Below are 16,246 nucleotides of genomic sequence, written 5' to 3' on the forward strand. Positions count from 1 at the left end.
ATGGTTAGGCACACGCTCGGCTGGTTAACCAATACCAAATGAATAATTCTCTTTCAAACTAACTGGACCATGAACTACAATTCACAGAGGTAGGTAGAATGCATTTAATAGTTGTCATCACCACTAGCCTTGGGGTACCCATTTTCCAGGGCATACAATACTACTGTTGTAATCTAAAAACATTCCTGGAAAATAGGCACCCCAAAGTCAGTGATCCTGACAACTACCAAATGCCTTACATTTTGAATCAATGCCTTCTACGTACATTATTTCATCTGATTCAATAATTCTGAGGTGAGTAGGGTGGGCATTATGCTTCCCATGTTCTAACTGAAAAGAGCAAGATAATAAATAGCAGTTAAAAGTTTGAACAGTTACTGTGTGCCAAGCACTGTAGTATACAATTGACATGAATTTTCTCATACATTGGGTACAACCCAATGAACTAAGTACCAGCTATGATCTCCATTTCACATTTGAGGAGACTGAGGCTTAGAGATGTCTCATACTGTACTGGAGGCCACACACCAGTCAATGCCCAAGCTGGAATTAAGTTCCAGATCTGCCAACTCTAAAGCTCAGCTCTCATTCACTACACTCTACTGCAAAGGGCTGGAGAGGTCTGTTGACTCACAGAAGGTCACACAGCAAATGATCTGCAGTTAAAATCAGAACCCAGGTCTTCTGACTTCCTATTCAGAACCCATCTGCTATACTGAAATGGTGAATATTTGCTAAGTCTATGATTCATGTAAACTCCTTTGTTAACTGAATGAATATCATAAAACTCTAAGAGCCAAATTGCTACACTTTAGAACCATAAAAAATAATGGAGAGGAAGGGAGAAAAACAAACTACTTCACTTTACAAAACAGGAAACTGCTCTGAGTGAAAATTCGTAACTGCTAAAGTATGCAAAACTAATAAAAATAATAAAAATTGAGTTTTTCTAATAATTTCTTTCTTTTAACTAAATTTTGCTAAAGGCTTCTTCATACATAAAAGGTTAAACTGAAAAGCACCTGACATTTTGCTCAAGAAAGCTAAAAAAAAGCATGCTGTAAGAGTTAAGAAAATCTTCTATGGGGACTTCCCTGGTGGCGCAGTGGTTAAGAATCCACCTGCCAATGCAGAGGACATGGGTTTCAGCCCTGGTCCAGGAAGATCCCACATGCCATGGAGCAACAAAGCCCGTGCACCACAACTACTGAGCCTGCGCTCTAGAGCCCGTGAGCCACAACTACTGAGCCCACGTGCCACAACTACTGAAGCCCACGCACCTAGAGCCTGTGCTCCGCAACAAGAGAAGCCACCGCAATGAGAAGCCCGCGCACTGCAATGAAGAGTAGTCCCCGTTCGCCGCAACTAGAGAAAGCCCGCGTGCAGCAACAAAGACCCAACGCAGCCAAAAAATAAATAAATTTAAAGAAAAAAAACCTCATTTCTACCTTTAAAAAAAAAAAAGAAAAGAAAAAGAAAATCTTCTACGGCAACTCTCTCAAGCCTTGCAATGCTCTTCAAATCTGAATAGATAATAAATAATTTCCTCATCCTTTGCAACAATCCAAACTAGCTCCTCCAGGGATAAAAACAACACAAAACAATAAACTCCACTGTCTCTTTCTGTATTTATTAGGTTAGTGCTTTAAAGAAGTCAGGCTCTTACCTCCCCATGTTCCGGTCCTATGAATCTCACTGTTACAAGGGGTGCTTCATGAAACCGACCCCATTTTACCGACATGATTCGATCCCCATGCCAGGAAATGTGTTCTCACTGAAGGAGGGGCTCATGCCGGCGGGGCACAGCCCAGCAGCTTCGAGGTTCCATCAGAGCACCCATTAGAGAAACAGTAAGAGGAAGCCACGGACTGGTTGAGAAAGGGAAGGAGGGAGGGCTGAGGCTGCTTGTTTCCTTAAGACAAGCTTAACTATTTGCACGCTGCCAGTACAGCCAACCACCCTAGTTACAAAGAACACAGGACACGGAAGAGAACAAATTCCCCCAACACAGTGTGTGTGGACAGTACTGAAGTTGCAAGATGGGAACTCTGGAAAGACTGAGGCCGGTTTTTTAACACTAGAAGTTAAGGAACACACCTATTTAATTAGATGTGCTCATTTTATAAAAAGCAATATATTTACGAAGAAAACTTTTTTTAGTGAAGTCGTGCCTGTGGGTAAGGCAGTGATTGGTAGTTTTCTGAAGTTTGACTTTTCCTTGTTTAACACCTGCCAAGATGATTTTTAAACCTGTGTGCTGGGGAAATAGAAACTAACAATATTTAAAGAGAAAACTGCAGGTAACAACTATACTAGGATACTATGAGGGAAAGTGGTATTTTCGTTTTTCTAAACCTACCACTTGAGACAAGTAATTACAAAAAAAAAATCAGAGAACTTTCTGGAAAACTGTGAAGCATGCTGTGATTAAGCAACTGTCACATTGCAGGTCTTTAATCAAAGAAGGAACGAGAGAGATAATGATATTTAATGCTGATTTAAGCCTCTGCAAACACAACTCTACCCTAGTTGGCACCTTTGAAAGGCAGAGGGGTTTAGTTCTTTTTTAGACACACCACAGGAACTGGGAGTTGAAGCTGAATGTCTTGTTACGAAGTCATGGAGTATATTAACAGCTGTGCAGGAGTCTGATCGTTACATCCGAAAATGCCTGCTTCAAGTCAGATTAAGAATTTGTCTCAAACATCCCTAACTGTCTCCCTGTTGTTTGCAAAGAGAAAAGCTTAGAAAAAAGAAAATCAGTGTGACAGGATGGTTTAAAGAGGGTCACCCCACTCCCTCTGTGAATGCGGACTTTATGCATATTAGTGTTTAAATACTCTGCAGCAAGTAAACTTACTTAGCAGGAAACAGTACTACCTCTTAAAGATACTAAAAGACAAAAGCAGAAACTGCCAGTCTTCCTGTTATACTTCCTGCTTAGGTTCTCCCTCTTTCAAAAAAAGATTCAAATATTAACCTAATAACTCATGCCAGTTAATGAGAATTCTTAAAAGGACATATAAAGGATGAGTACTCAATTTCCCCCAAATTTCTCATATACTGGCTACAGGTATGAGAATATATGTATAATATATATAGTGTATACTATGTTATACAAAGTATATTATATATACTATAGAGTGCTTATACTAATTAACATAAAAAACCAGTGCTAACATTTATAGTAGCATCTTCAATTTTTTAAGCATTATGGAGAACTAACATTATTCAACAGTTAAGGAAAAGAGTAGAGCTAGCATCATCACACCAAGAAATTATTCACTTATTTTTGTGTTATCCTTTAGAGAATAAAATACTTCTGAATGGTAAAGCTCTCCTGTGGGTACAATGGCAAATAAAGACAAGGTATTTAATTTTAACATAAAATATATTACTTCACCATTTCCCCTATTTCTTACTATCTTTTGGTACATTGACAAAAGCTGAGCTGTCCTATGGGGGGATAAAACAACCTTATTTAAAGTGAGCTAGTAACAATGATCAAAGGTGACTCTTAAGCTTCTTAATATATTTGGCTACTGGGGCACCTAAACCCCTGATAATGTGAAAAGGACTGCAATCCAGGGTTACAGATTTGTAACTTTTTGTGAATTTCCATCACTAGAGATAGCACAAGCCCCCAGAGATCAAACCTTGAAGCCAAGAGCCTGAAAGAGGAAGCAGCCTCATTGCAAAAGAGTGCTGTCACTTTGACAAAGGAGAAGATGGGAGGTGACAGGTCAACTGATGCTGTCTTGCCACTGACGACAGGCTGCACTTGTACACAAATTGCCTTCTTTTCTCCTGCCCCTTCTCTTCATCCCACTACTAGCAAATTCCAGTCCTTCGAGGTTATGAAAAAAGTTAAAGGAAAAAGATACTGTGCAGTAACAGTTCACTCTTGTTGAAGAGTGAACATGAAATGAAGAGTTCTACTTGCTAGAAGTCAGATCACAAGATATGATCTAGTCTGTGACCTGAAGCATACTTCTCTGCGCTTCAGTCTGTAAAATAAGGGGGCTGGTGCGAGACTTTTTTAAAGGTCAGGTTCCAGTTTCTAAATTCAGTCTTACATCGTTTCATTCTTGTCTGTTTGTATTACCTTGTCAATGCAATCAGTGGTGTATTCACTGCCCTGCCCTTACGTCAGTGGTACTAGGGGGTGGATGGAAAGGGGGATCTCCACTTTACACTGGTCTTCCAATTAAAAGTTTGTTTGAAGAAAAGATTCCACAATTTAAAAACACGATAAAAAACAACAGAAACATTTGAAATCATCCAAACAGATCATAAAAATTTTCAGGGTAAAGACTATGTGGCTTTGGTTCTTCTGGGTGCTTGTTAGCACCTAGCAGAATGCTGATTACAGAAGCCACTCAATAATATTTGGCCAAATTATACTGAACTTTCAAGGAGATTTTCTTTTGTTGATGCCAACCAGTGTCCAAGCCAGCAGTGATAAGTAAGATAGATATGGCTCTATGTGGCCTTGCTGCCACATGTAGAATAATGATAAGCATTCTGCCCTCTTTAGCCTTAATTTTTTTGAATTATAAAACAAGGCTGGGTTTCCCTGGTGGCGCAGTGGTTGAGAGTCCACCTGCCAATGCAGGGGACACAGGTTCGTGCCCCGGTCTGGGAAGATCCCACATGCCGCGGAGCGGTTGGGCCTGTGAGCCATGGCCGCTGAGCCTGTGTGTCCGGAGCCTGTGCTCCACAACGGGAGAGGCTATAACAGTGAGAGGCCTGCGTACCGCAAAAACAAAAAAACAAGGCTAAGCATGAAGTTAACGCTTAAATATGTGACTATTCTAGAAACGATTTGCTAGACTCTTTTCCCCTACAAAATTCTGAATTTATTATTCCAAGATTAAGTATCATTTCTACATTTTACACTATTTATTTGTAAAATAATAGTTCACGATTTGCTAGACTCTTTGCATGTTTTCCAGTTTGCCCATTTTCTGTCCATTCTGCATTTGGGCAGGAGAAATGAAGAGAAAACACAATTCTGGTGGCAGGTTTTGTGGAAAAATTTATGAGTGATGACCAAATCTAGTATCTGCTAAAAGAAAGAGATCTTATTTACAAAACTCAGTAAAGTACATTGGCTCTATTTCTACCAGCCCACTTACCTAAGGACCTAAGAAGCTTGTCTGCATTTGCGCTGGTGGCGGGGGTGTGGGTGGCATGGTGCGTGCACTTTTACAGCGATACTCTTGCATCCAGTGCTTGTTTATTCCCATACTTCTAAGTATGTACGTACCTGTGTATATGTGTCTAACACACACACATATATAGTGATTCCTGTGCAAGAACTCCGTAACTGATTTCCTTTTTTTTTTTTCTTCTTACTTTGCTGGAGTTTGGGTGGGTGAATAGAGTGTAGGGGAGTGTGAGGCAGAAAGTTTTTCCCCACTAATTTGAAATGGAATCTTTTGGTTTAGCACAAGGAATTGGTATAAGAAAGTTAATGCCTTTTTTCCCCCTTTCTTTCTAAAAATACATGAAAAAATATTAGAAGAATAGTTATCTCTATGTGGGATTATTACAGGTTATTTTTATTTCCTTATTATTCCCAGATAAGGTACCTTACTCCTAGAAAAGGGACATAATATCTACCATACACGGTTGTAGAAAGGATTAAATGAGATTCTATATGGAAAGTTCTTAGCCTATAGTAAAAACTCAATTGGTGGTATCACCTCTTATTGTTATTTTCCTTGCTGTTAGTCTTCTTCAAATATTAGGCTATTTGAGCCAGCATCTCTGAACTTATTTCCACCTGTCCCCATCATTTAATTAGTTTCCTGGTGTGTGCAGGTTGTGCCTGGAGCCTACTGAGGGCCTGCTGAGGCGGCCACACAGAAGCACCCACAAGAGTACTTACCCTGCTCTTCTTACTGCTGGACATTTTATTCTTGATGTAGCTGAACGTACGACTGACTTTTGTTCCACTCTTCCCTTCAAAATCTTTCTTGGAGGGGCTTTGTGGCAGGAAATTAAAGTTCTCTTCTGTTATACTGAATAGAAAAAAGAAGAGTTTTTAAAAAGATTACAGAAGTTGATTTTTAAAAATTACAACGCTCTACATACAATTCTTTGTAACCATCGTTGTCACGTATTATTTTAGCTACAAGCCACAGCCAACTTATATACTCACATGAAAATGGGAAAAGGAATAAGAGGTGGACAGAGGCTGCTGAATGGTTTTTATATAATAATATCTATCCGAGAACAGAGCATGCCAGAATGCCCATGTTCTAATGTCAAAGCTTGGCTAAGTTTTCTTATATCACTTATTAGTGCTTTACTAATGGGTTTTCGTGATCTGATGATAGAGTCTAAAGATCAATTATTTATCAATTATTTTATCTGAAATTTTTTAATCTAAGCACCCATTTATAAACTTCTTTGCATTAAATACGTGTTTGAAAAGAAACCCATATATGTGATGCAAACCAAGGAATTTTTATGACTGAATGGATATCCAAGTTCCCTAACAGCAGAGATCACACCTCTTTTTCAGTCCTCTGGCACACTGGACAATCAATATGTGAATTCAGCTATGCACAATTTTAGGCAGGCAAAACTGACACCTAGTGTAGAAAGATCCATTCTAGGAGTTTCACAGAGATCCAGATGTACTGACCTACTTGTTTAGGACACCTGTACTCTAAGTTCATCTATGATGGGCATGTCTGGACCCTAGGAAATTCACAAAGGTTGATTTCCTCAAAGAATGCTGGGCCCTTGTACACATAATGATTTGTATACATATACAATTATGTACAGTTGTATACATAATCTATTATATAGAAATCTATTCAAACTACTTTTCCTAGGTGTTCTCGAACAGTTATGTTAGAAGTTTTCCATAGAAAGCAGTTTTTGCCTCAAGGGCCTCTGTGAGAGGGCAGACAGGCAGAACCACAAGGGTTCTATTCAGTAGCTAAAGTCTATTTATATATAAAATATTGTTTACAATATAAGGCAATCTGTTACTAAGATAAAGGGGAAATGGTGTGAAAATCACCACTCTAGAAAGAACAAAGAATAGGTAAAATATGACAGAAGTGCAAAGAAGAGCACTCATATTGAGAGAGTTCTGGATCACTGAGTCACAACTGATGCCTTTGTGAAAAGGAAGGCAACTTAAAAAACACTGTGGGGCAACAGTCAGAACCCCATTTATGCTTAAATTAGAATATTTAATCTCATAAGCTTGGAAAGAGGAATACAAAAATAAATGATGAGGGCCTCCCTGGTGGCGCAGTGGTTGAGAGTCCGCCTGCCGATGCAGGGGACACGGGTTCATGCCCCGGTCCGGGAGGATCCCATATGCCGCGGAGCGGCTGGGCCCGTGAGCCATGGCCACTGGGCCTGCGCGTCCGGAGCCTGTGCTCCGCAACGGGAGAGGCCACAGCAGTGAGAGGCCCGCGTACCGCAAAAAAATTTTTTAAAAAATAATAATAAAATAAATAAATAAATAAATAAACGATGAGTCAAAATAGCAATCTTTTGCCTGCTGTCAAGTAAAGAACCAATTCACTTATTTGGACAGAGGTGTGTACCATATCAATGTATACAAAAGAAAATAGCTTTAAAGCTTAAAATGGCTAAGAAGGCAGCAATACTGCATGAACACGAACACACACACACAAATTATGAAACAAAATGTTCTTAAGACTTAGGAATTATAAATTCCCATAAGCAAAGAGTGCAAAGTTCATAAAGTTAAATATAAGTGTATCCTTATGTGAATAAATGCAAACAATAATCTTTATTATTCAGACGGTGTAAAGAATAAAGGTGGAAAACTATTCAAGATGTTAATTAAAAAGGATATAGCCTTCATTAAAAAAATTTCTAACCATTATTCCAAATTTATCAGTCAAGGAAGTAAGATTCCAATGAGCTCAATTAACTTAGTTTGCCTAAATGCCGTAAGACATTTCAGATTTCCTTTATTTCATCTTGGGAAAAGGAGTAACAAAATAAATATATAGTACCTCTCAGTCAGATTAGCATTGGTGCTGTGGAAGGGCCGTGAATCTAGAAAACAAGAACAGCAGAATAAAAGTTAGAACAAAAGGATTTTACCTGGATAACAGATAAAATGTTTAACATTTTTACGACTGACACAGATAAAGCAAAAATAGCCTTTGAAAGCCAGTGTGGGATGCCTTCTCCTCATGAGGGCTTGGAAGAAGGAAAAATTAAAAATGAAACCATCAAATCAGAACTGGAAAATTGGCAGCAATGGGGAGTGAATTTCCCATGTGGAAAAAAAATTTAATCCAGGATTCAAGTAACCAAACAAACCCCAAATCAACTTAAACAAACAAACAAACAAACAAAAAAAAACAAGCTCAAATGCACGTTTAATTCCTGTTCTCGTGAAGGTACAGAGTCCATAGGCCATCTTTCTGAGATGATGTCAGGGGAGGAATATACAAAAGGAAATTAAATGTCATCCTGTATGCTGTTAATTTTGCTTTCATGTATTTCTATGCTAAAAATCTAGCTAATATAGGTCTGATATTTTCTTAAGCATTCCTAGAAATGGATTAGTGAACAGGAAAGAGCATCAGAGCTAGCCTATAAGGTCTAGGCCCTGTCACTAATTTAGGGTGAGATCTCTGGATTTCATTTCTTCATCTATGAAATAAAGAAGATAAAACAGATGCTAAGGTTCTTTCCAGGTTGATACTGATTGAATGAGTAGGCCAGATACATTTTTCCTCCTTCCACAACTATCAGACCGTAAACTAAAATGGGTCATTAAATCTAAGGCTAAGTCAGATAGGACAATAAGTAGAACAAATATGTTAATCAAGGTTGAGCTACTTTAGGAGTTAGATGAGAGAAAGGCCGCAATCACACAATGATAAATGGTTTCCAAGGTTTTAGGAGATCAGGTATAGAAACACTTTCGGTGTATGATTCCAGGTGGACAAAGGTTGCTCTGTATAACTACTGTTATAATGTGGACAAAACACACCCTTTCTCCTTGAGGTTACTGTGAGTAAAACTTTAATTTGATAGAGATGTGAAAATGTTCCACTACCAGATTACCAGCATTTGGAACTCTTAAAAACTCCAAATTGTTCCAGATTCTGAATAGAAATGCAAAGTTGAAGTTATTACTAACATACAGCCAACAGGTGGAAATAATGCATGAGAAACTTAAAAATGAATTCTAAGTCTTCAAAAGATTGCTTTCTGTAGTTTTTCCTTTTACTTATTTGGGGTTCTTCTTCTATTTCAGTTATAATGCATGGTAACAAAAGCCAGAAGAAACAGAAAGATGAAGAGTAAGATCTGGGATCTATCTTCCAGCTCTGCATGATCTAGGTGTGAAACCATCAGCGTTTTAACCTCAGAATGCCTTAATTTACTTAAACAAAAACCAAGAGCATGGTTTAGATTTGGGGGCTTAAAAAACTTTTCCACTCAAGGAACCCTGAATGGTGTAAGCAGCATTAAATTCTCTCAGGCTGCCAGGATTCTGTTGTACACTTTATCAATTACTTAGTAAGTTACCACCCTAGTGATATGAACAAAGTAAAAATAAAACCCACAAAGAAAAACACCAACCAGCAGAGAGCATGGCCAAGAATAAGCTCGCAGAAGGTCTCTGTCAAATAAACTAAAAACAAATACGTGATTTGAATACTGGGAGAATCTATGACTCCTATAAGCATTTCCAACTTTTTTGCTGCTGAAAGGTATTTTAATTCATTTACTATGACCTCTGAGATGTGGTTCTGAAAACAGTGATTAATCCACCTATGTTTCTAAAATCAATGCCCCTGAAATTCCTAAAGTGTCATCAACTTTTCAGAGCATCTAAGAATATGATATAACCAATGTTACTTCCATGATATGACTGTAGACAGAAGCAAAGAAATCTGTCATTGAAGTTAGCCTATGAAGTATTGTTGCACATAAATAGCATATTTCACCTAGACCTTTTTTTAAAAAGGCATGAAATAACCTGCAGACCTAATATAACAACATTCCAGGACTGGAACTATTGGGTGGACGCAGTCAATATTTTTTAAAGTATGTTCCTTGGAACACTCGTCTCATGAGATGTTACACATCGTCATGAACATACTGTAGTTACCTAGTTACCTATGAAACTTACCTAGTAAGTTTGGGAAACACCGCATACTGAATGCTGCCTTGGAAATTCACAATGTACACATTAGCCTTTGAAACCTGCTTAAAACAGAGTTTCCTAAATTTATATGGCCAAGAACCCTTTCTTTTTCTTCCTTTTCCCCCTTCCCCATAATTCTCACTGTATTTTTGAGTTTAAGGAACACATTCTGAGGAATGCTGGATATTTGATTCAAAGGTTTCTTCAAGCTTCTATACTTTTATGATTACATCAGGTTGGATTAACTGAGTAATCAGTGCTGATTTACTGAATAACCAGTCTTAATTTTACTAGTGGTAGAAGAAATACTACTGGGACCTTAGTTTTGTTTTTGTTTTTGTTTTGCTCTGCTGACCTATTTCCCAGCATATTACAAATACTTTGAGATGAAACAGCTTTGAGAATTTCTGAACACTCAAAGTTGCAGACGGATTTTCACAACTTCCCTCCTATTACAACTGGTATAGACTGAATATCTTGTGTGCCTAAACCAAATGCCTTTTAATTGTGAGAAAATATTGAACATATAAGACCTTCATTTGTGCATAAGCCACTTTCCTTTAAGAACAATGCAAAAATGTCACCCTGAGCTTGATATTGCTTAAATATTAAATTTTAATATTTAAATACTTAAATATTGCTAAAACTTAGGATCAGCAAATGGTAGGGGATTAGGATGCTTAATCATATGGATATTGTAATTGCCTGAGACTCATATGAGTTATATGAAATGAAAACAATTTATTATTTAACTTTATATTACAAGTAGTTTTTTCATTAAAAATAGCAATCCTGGAATCATCTAGAAATTCTGCACAACTGAAAACAGTGATTTTCATGGGGGTGGGGGGGATTAATTTCCTCTCCAAACTTGCTAAAACTGATACCTTATAAAGTTTTTAAACTAGGTTATTATCAAGTAACAATATAATAATCTGAAACCTACAGTGTAGTAAAAGGATTGAAAAATAAAAGTTCAAAAGGAGAAAAGGTAGGGAAACAAATATCTAACTTCCACCCAATAATCCACGTGGTTTAATCTCAAAGAAAAGGTATTCTTAAATAAATGGTCTGGGGGAGTTCCCTGGTGGTCCAGTGGTTAGAATTCCAGGCTTTCACTGCCATGACCCAGGTTCAATCCCTGATTGGGGAAATGAGATCTCACAAGCCGTGCAGCACGGCCAAAAAAACTCCAAAAACAAACAAAAAACTGATAAAGATTAAAAAAAAAAAGAAATGGTCTGAAAGGTGAGAAGAAAAAAGCTTAACATTAGTTTTTTTTTTTTTTTTTTTTTTTTTTTCTTTTTTTTGCGGTATGTGGGCCTCTCACTGTTGTGGCCTCTCCCGTTGTGGAGCACAGGCTCCGGATGCGCAGGCCCAGCGGCCATGGCTCACGGGCCCAGCCGTTCCGCGGCATATGGGATCCTCCCAGACCGGGGCACGAACCCGTATCCCCTGCATCGGCAGGCGGACTCTTAACCACTGCGCCACCAGGGAGGCCCTTAACATTAGTTTTTAAGTATCACAAGTGGACATCTAGGTATCTGTCCCATGAGACAAAAAAAAGCAAAATAATGAAAATGAAATTTACATGATCAAATGGAAAGTTTTGTTTAATTACTACTCAGCATTACAAAAGGTACAAGATGGGATGGGAAGTCCTTATGCCTTTGAAGGTATCTCTGTTCTCAGAGGGTGTCTCAGGCCCTGGAATCAGGTGACTGGATCAGTCAGCACTGGTAGTGTAGAGATGACAAAAACTTTGTTGTTTTATCCAAATTAATTTTCAAAGCAAAGCATGAAGACGAATGATTTAGAAATGATGACATGCAAGGGGAGAAAAGTCCCCAAATTTCTTAGTACTAAGCCTATAGCATTTTCAGCACTGGTCAGACCCTGGAGAACAGCCATTGGACCCCAAAGTTGCTTACTTACTATGCAACTCCTCCTCCTCACCACTGGAATAAGAAGAGCCAAGAGAAAAGAGAGTTTTAGACTTAAGGAGGAGTGGAGAGATGCTGATGGAGAAGGAGATCCACCTTGTTGGCTGCATCTGCTGCTGGGCTGAGGAGTGGGTGGACAGAAGACGTTAGAGCATGCAGATCATACCAGAACAGAGCGAAAGGCACCTCAGACCCACAGTGCCGAGAATTATGTCACTGGCCTGGATGATTCCAGGAGAGCCTGTCCAGGTGGACAATGTACTGTACTCACATTTTCATCTTTATTTCTGAATATGCAGAATTCGAATGCAGCTTAAGAAAATTCATCCAACAAATACGTACTTGTTACATTATGAAAACAAGAAGTATATTACTTTTCACAGTCATAATTTACAGCATTTTTTTTCCTTCAAAGTAAGAAAACGCCTGGAGTGGTGGTGTCCCTCAGGATCCCGTACTTGGCTCTCTTTCCCCTCATCCCAAACCCCCTCATTCACTGTCTCCCCTTCGAGTACAAGCTGCATGTGATATAGTGGTGACTCCACAACTTTCTATTTTCAAGCCAGGTCTCTTCTTTGAATTCAAGCCTCATTCATCTCACTGCCCACCTGTGGGTGGACATCCCACAGCAGCTCAAACTGAACAAGTGCATATATCAACTTACCCCCTTCCTCCTGACCTGTTCCTCCTCCTTTATTCCTTCCTTTGGTGAGTGGTACCTAACATCTAACTAATTATCTAGAACACAAACCTGGGTACCATCCTTGAATCCTTTTATCACATCACCCAGTCCTTTTGATTTTGCCTTCTAGAATTCTCTGAACATCAACTTTTCCCCTACTGCCAGTGCTCTACGGCCTGGTTCAGGCCACCATCTACTCTCACCAGAATCCTGCAATAGCCTTCTACTGATCTACCAGCCTCTCCTCCCCAACACTTTCTTCAGTGTGGTGTCTCTGAAGTGTTTGAATCAATTAATTAATCGATTTAATCAACTTAAATCACTCCATTGCCCGCAGACAAGAAGCCCAAATTCCTCAGTCTAGCTTTCCACATACTAGTTCACCCAGCGAATTCCTAGACTCCTCTTGGTCTCGACTCTGGTATCACTTCTCCCCAGTAAGCCTTCTCTGGTGTCTCAAGTCGGAGGCTCCTAAACACCCAACGTTTCTTTCAGTTGCTGCATCCATCACCTTCTGTTACACTCAACTGTTCTCATGTCCATCAGCTTAAGTGTAGTGAGAAAAGGAACCCTGTCTGGAAGTTCATCCCTCTCCTTCCACTGTCCAGCCTGGTGCCTAGCAAAGAGTAGGTACTCAAATATTTATTGAATAAATAAACAAATTAATAAATGAATTTCCTTTTGTCAGGCTTTCTGGAAGCTCAATAACCTAAATAAAATGAAGGAAAAAGCCCTGTATCTACCCAACACAAAAGCCACTCCACACCCCAAATAAATGCTAAGTGATGGCAGAGTACAGGGTGCAGCCACTGCTCTTAACAGAGATCACCTGGCAAATTCATGTACACTGGCTTTTTAGGCAGCGACGGTCTAGTACAAAAGTAAGATACCATTTTAATGTGTGTTCTGAAGTATTTCCAAATGTAAAGCAAATTTAGGAAATGAAAATGAGCTCTCTTATTACCCCAAATCTAAGAGCATCCCCTTCTTTTGTCACACGATCATGGATCATAAAGAGAAACCTACTTGTATGAATAAGGAGTATCTTCAACATATATGGAAAGAATATGTTCTGTTAACATAGGGATTCAATTTTATAACATACTCAACTTTAATGACTACGTATATAGTCCAACCTTGCAATATAATCAAAAAGACCAATATAAAAAGTCTATTTGCCTGACTTTTTGTTCTGACAAATTCGTCAAATGTTATCTTCTCCAAACAGAACTACCCTAAGAAAATAAATGTATTCCAATAAAGTCTCATCCCACTGTCCAGTTAGAGAGAGAAACTAAGCACAGAAAGTAAAGATAAAATATCCTCATTAGCATCGATGCCTAACTTTCTATACGCCCACCCTGATCTTTGGTCGCATGGATCATTTAGCTTTGAAGATGTGGTGCATTTTATATATGTAAATGCCACACTTTAAGTTCTTAAGACCCACTTAGCTTTCGTAGTCTAATGCAAGCTATACAATTACAAGCTAGTGTTGCCATCAAAACATGCATAAGGAACTTGGTCAATTCACACACCATGAGTGAAGGTCTGAGAATGATTCCAAGGACAAGTGCCATTTGTGAACACCATTCTTTGTGATAACAAACCCTGAAAAATGAAGGGCAAAATGAAATCTCATTAAGAAGCCCAGGAGGTTAAATTGTCTAATGGGTATCATTCTCTTTTTAATATTACCACCAATAATATGCTTAGCAGGGATACAATCAGTTTACTGTTTCTAAGCATCTTCTGGGTGCAAGCAGTGAAAAGTTAAAAAATATAGTCTTGTTAAGGGATTGTCTGTAATAACTGAATTATTCCATATCTGCAAAAATAAAGTTTGTTTTTAAGCTCTACTGAGAAACCATCTGAGTCTCCTGGCAAGCTGTAAGTCTCCACTCAACCCTATGTTGGGAACACATTTCCTGGAGCGGTTCCTCTGAGGGCAGTCCTCCCCGGCATTTTCCCACACGACACATGCAGCATCAGTGCTATTCTGATTCCCTAAAAAGGTGAGCCGGCAAGATGCCTCTGTCGTGTTCCCCCCACCAAGACAGCAAATCGAAGACATGGGCTAGGACAGCTTTCCTGCCCATTACGGTTCCTAAATCAGCTGTCGCCCATCTACTTTCCACCCCAGAAAATGACACAGAAATATTTTAGTCGTCACCTTTATGTGGTATTGTCCTCTACATCAATGAATTTTTGAAACAGATTCCAGTTTGGGAATAATGCTGAGTTTGTCTGTTTTTCTAATCTGGCCAGTGACCCAATGATGGGATATTCCAGACAACAGCTCGGTGGACACACGTTTTCAGAAATGCTCAAATGGTAACAGCTATGAAAGGTTGTGGGAGAAGCAGCTAATTTCCTTCAAGGTAGAAGCTAGAACACAAGTAATAGCTGGGAAGTAGTGAGATAAGGCTGAGTTTAGGAAGTATTTTGTCCCTAGACAAGCACACTCATAAGACACAGCCACTTAAAGAAAATGAGGGACCACGTTCTAGTTTCTTCATCATTGCTTAGACTCTGGTCAGAGAAAAACGGACCCCAGCACTGCCTGTACACTGTGAACTCATTCCATAAAGATAACAAATGCTTATCATAAGCCAAGAAACATGCTAATGTGAATTTTAAATAAATTCAACTTAAGCCCTATCATATTATTAGCCCTGTTTAATAGTTCAAGGACCCAAGGTCACAAAGCCACTAAGTGTGCTTACAATAAAGCATTAGTTAAAATATCTTAAGTGTACCACACACTTTAGGCTTTAAAACCACTGGGTAGGTTTTAATTATGATAGTTTCAGCAAGGACGACCATGGCCAAAGATGACTCATGCAGAGTATTTAAGGGATCTGGAATGAAGATTTGTGTCTGCGGCAAGTTGAGAACTACCCAGTTACCCTGAGACTTAAAGGCACAGCATGCAAGATACAAGTTTTAGCCTTCTGCTTAACAGCCAGAATTTTTACATCTGCAAAAAATTTATGTTTCTAGAGCAGAATAAAAAAATACAGTTGGGAAAATTAATTGTATATGGGAAGGGACTAAGGAGAAACACTGTCATTAGAGTTGATGAGCCCTCCAATTATAGTATATGCTAACTTAGGGAAGTAAGTGGGGCTGGCTAATCATTCCCATCTGCATGAAATGTACATGACAAATCAGAATGAGGGTACTCTACTTTGATGAAAGGGTTGGACTCTTGCTCCAAGCTCTACTCATGACAGCAGTCAGCTACTGATCTCAGTACCCCTCAGTGAGCTGAGCCACAAGTCCCCAGCAACGAGATGTGCCACGAGAGTTCCTGGCGCTAGAGGACAGTGTTTCCTGGGGGTGACCCGCATCATTTAGAGTGCTGGTTAGCAACTGAAAGCACAGTCAAAAACCATCTTGCTTTCTGAAGGAAAAATAATGAAGTGTTTCATGTACGAGGCAAGAGAG

The 16,246-nt window shown here is 39.0% G+C and overlaps 1 protein-coding gene across 9 annotated transcripts in view; it reads right to left on the reverse strand.

The window, feature by feature from the left end:
• The window catches only part of LOC132488556 (A-kinase anchor protein 13-like), a 371,872-nt gene that overhangs the window by 58,843 nt on the left and 296,783 nt on the right, over positions 1-16,246 (reverse strand). For all 9 annotated transcript variants that reach the window (XM_060096873.1, XM_060096872.1, XM_060096871.1 and 6 more), the window contains 2 exons: positions 8,016-8,058; positions 5,894-6,026 (listed from right to left, as the gene is read on the reverse strand). In XM_060096873.1, the coding sequence (XP_059952856.1) occupies positions 5,894-6,026; positions 8,016-8,058 (176 nt within the window). The remainder of the gene's footprint in view (positions 1-5,893; positions 6,027-8,015; positions 8,059-16,246) is intronic.

Source organism: Mesoplodon densirostris, chromosome 4, assembly GCF_025265405.1.
Source record: "Mesoplodon densirostris isolate mMesDen1 chromosome 4, mMesDen1 primary haplotype, whole genome shotgun sequence".
NCBI lineage: Eukaryota > Metazoa > Chordata > Mammalia > Artiodactyla > Ziphiidae > Mesoplodon > Mesoplodon densirostris.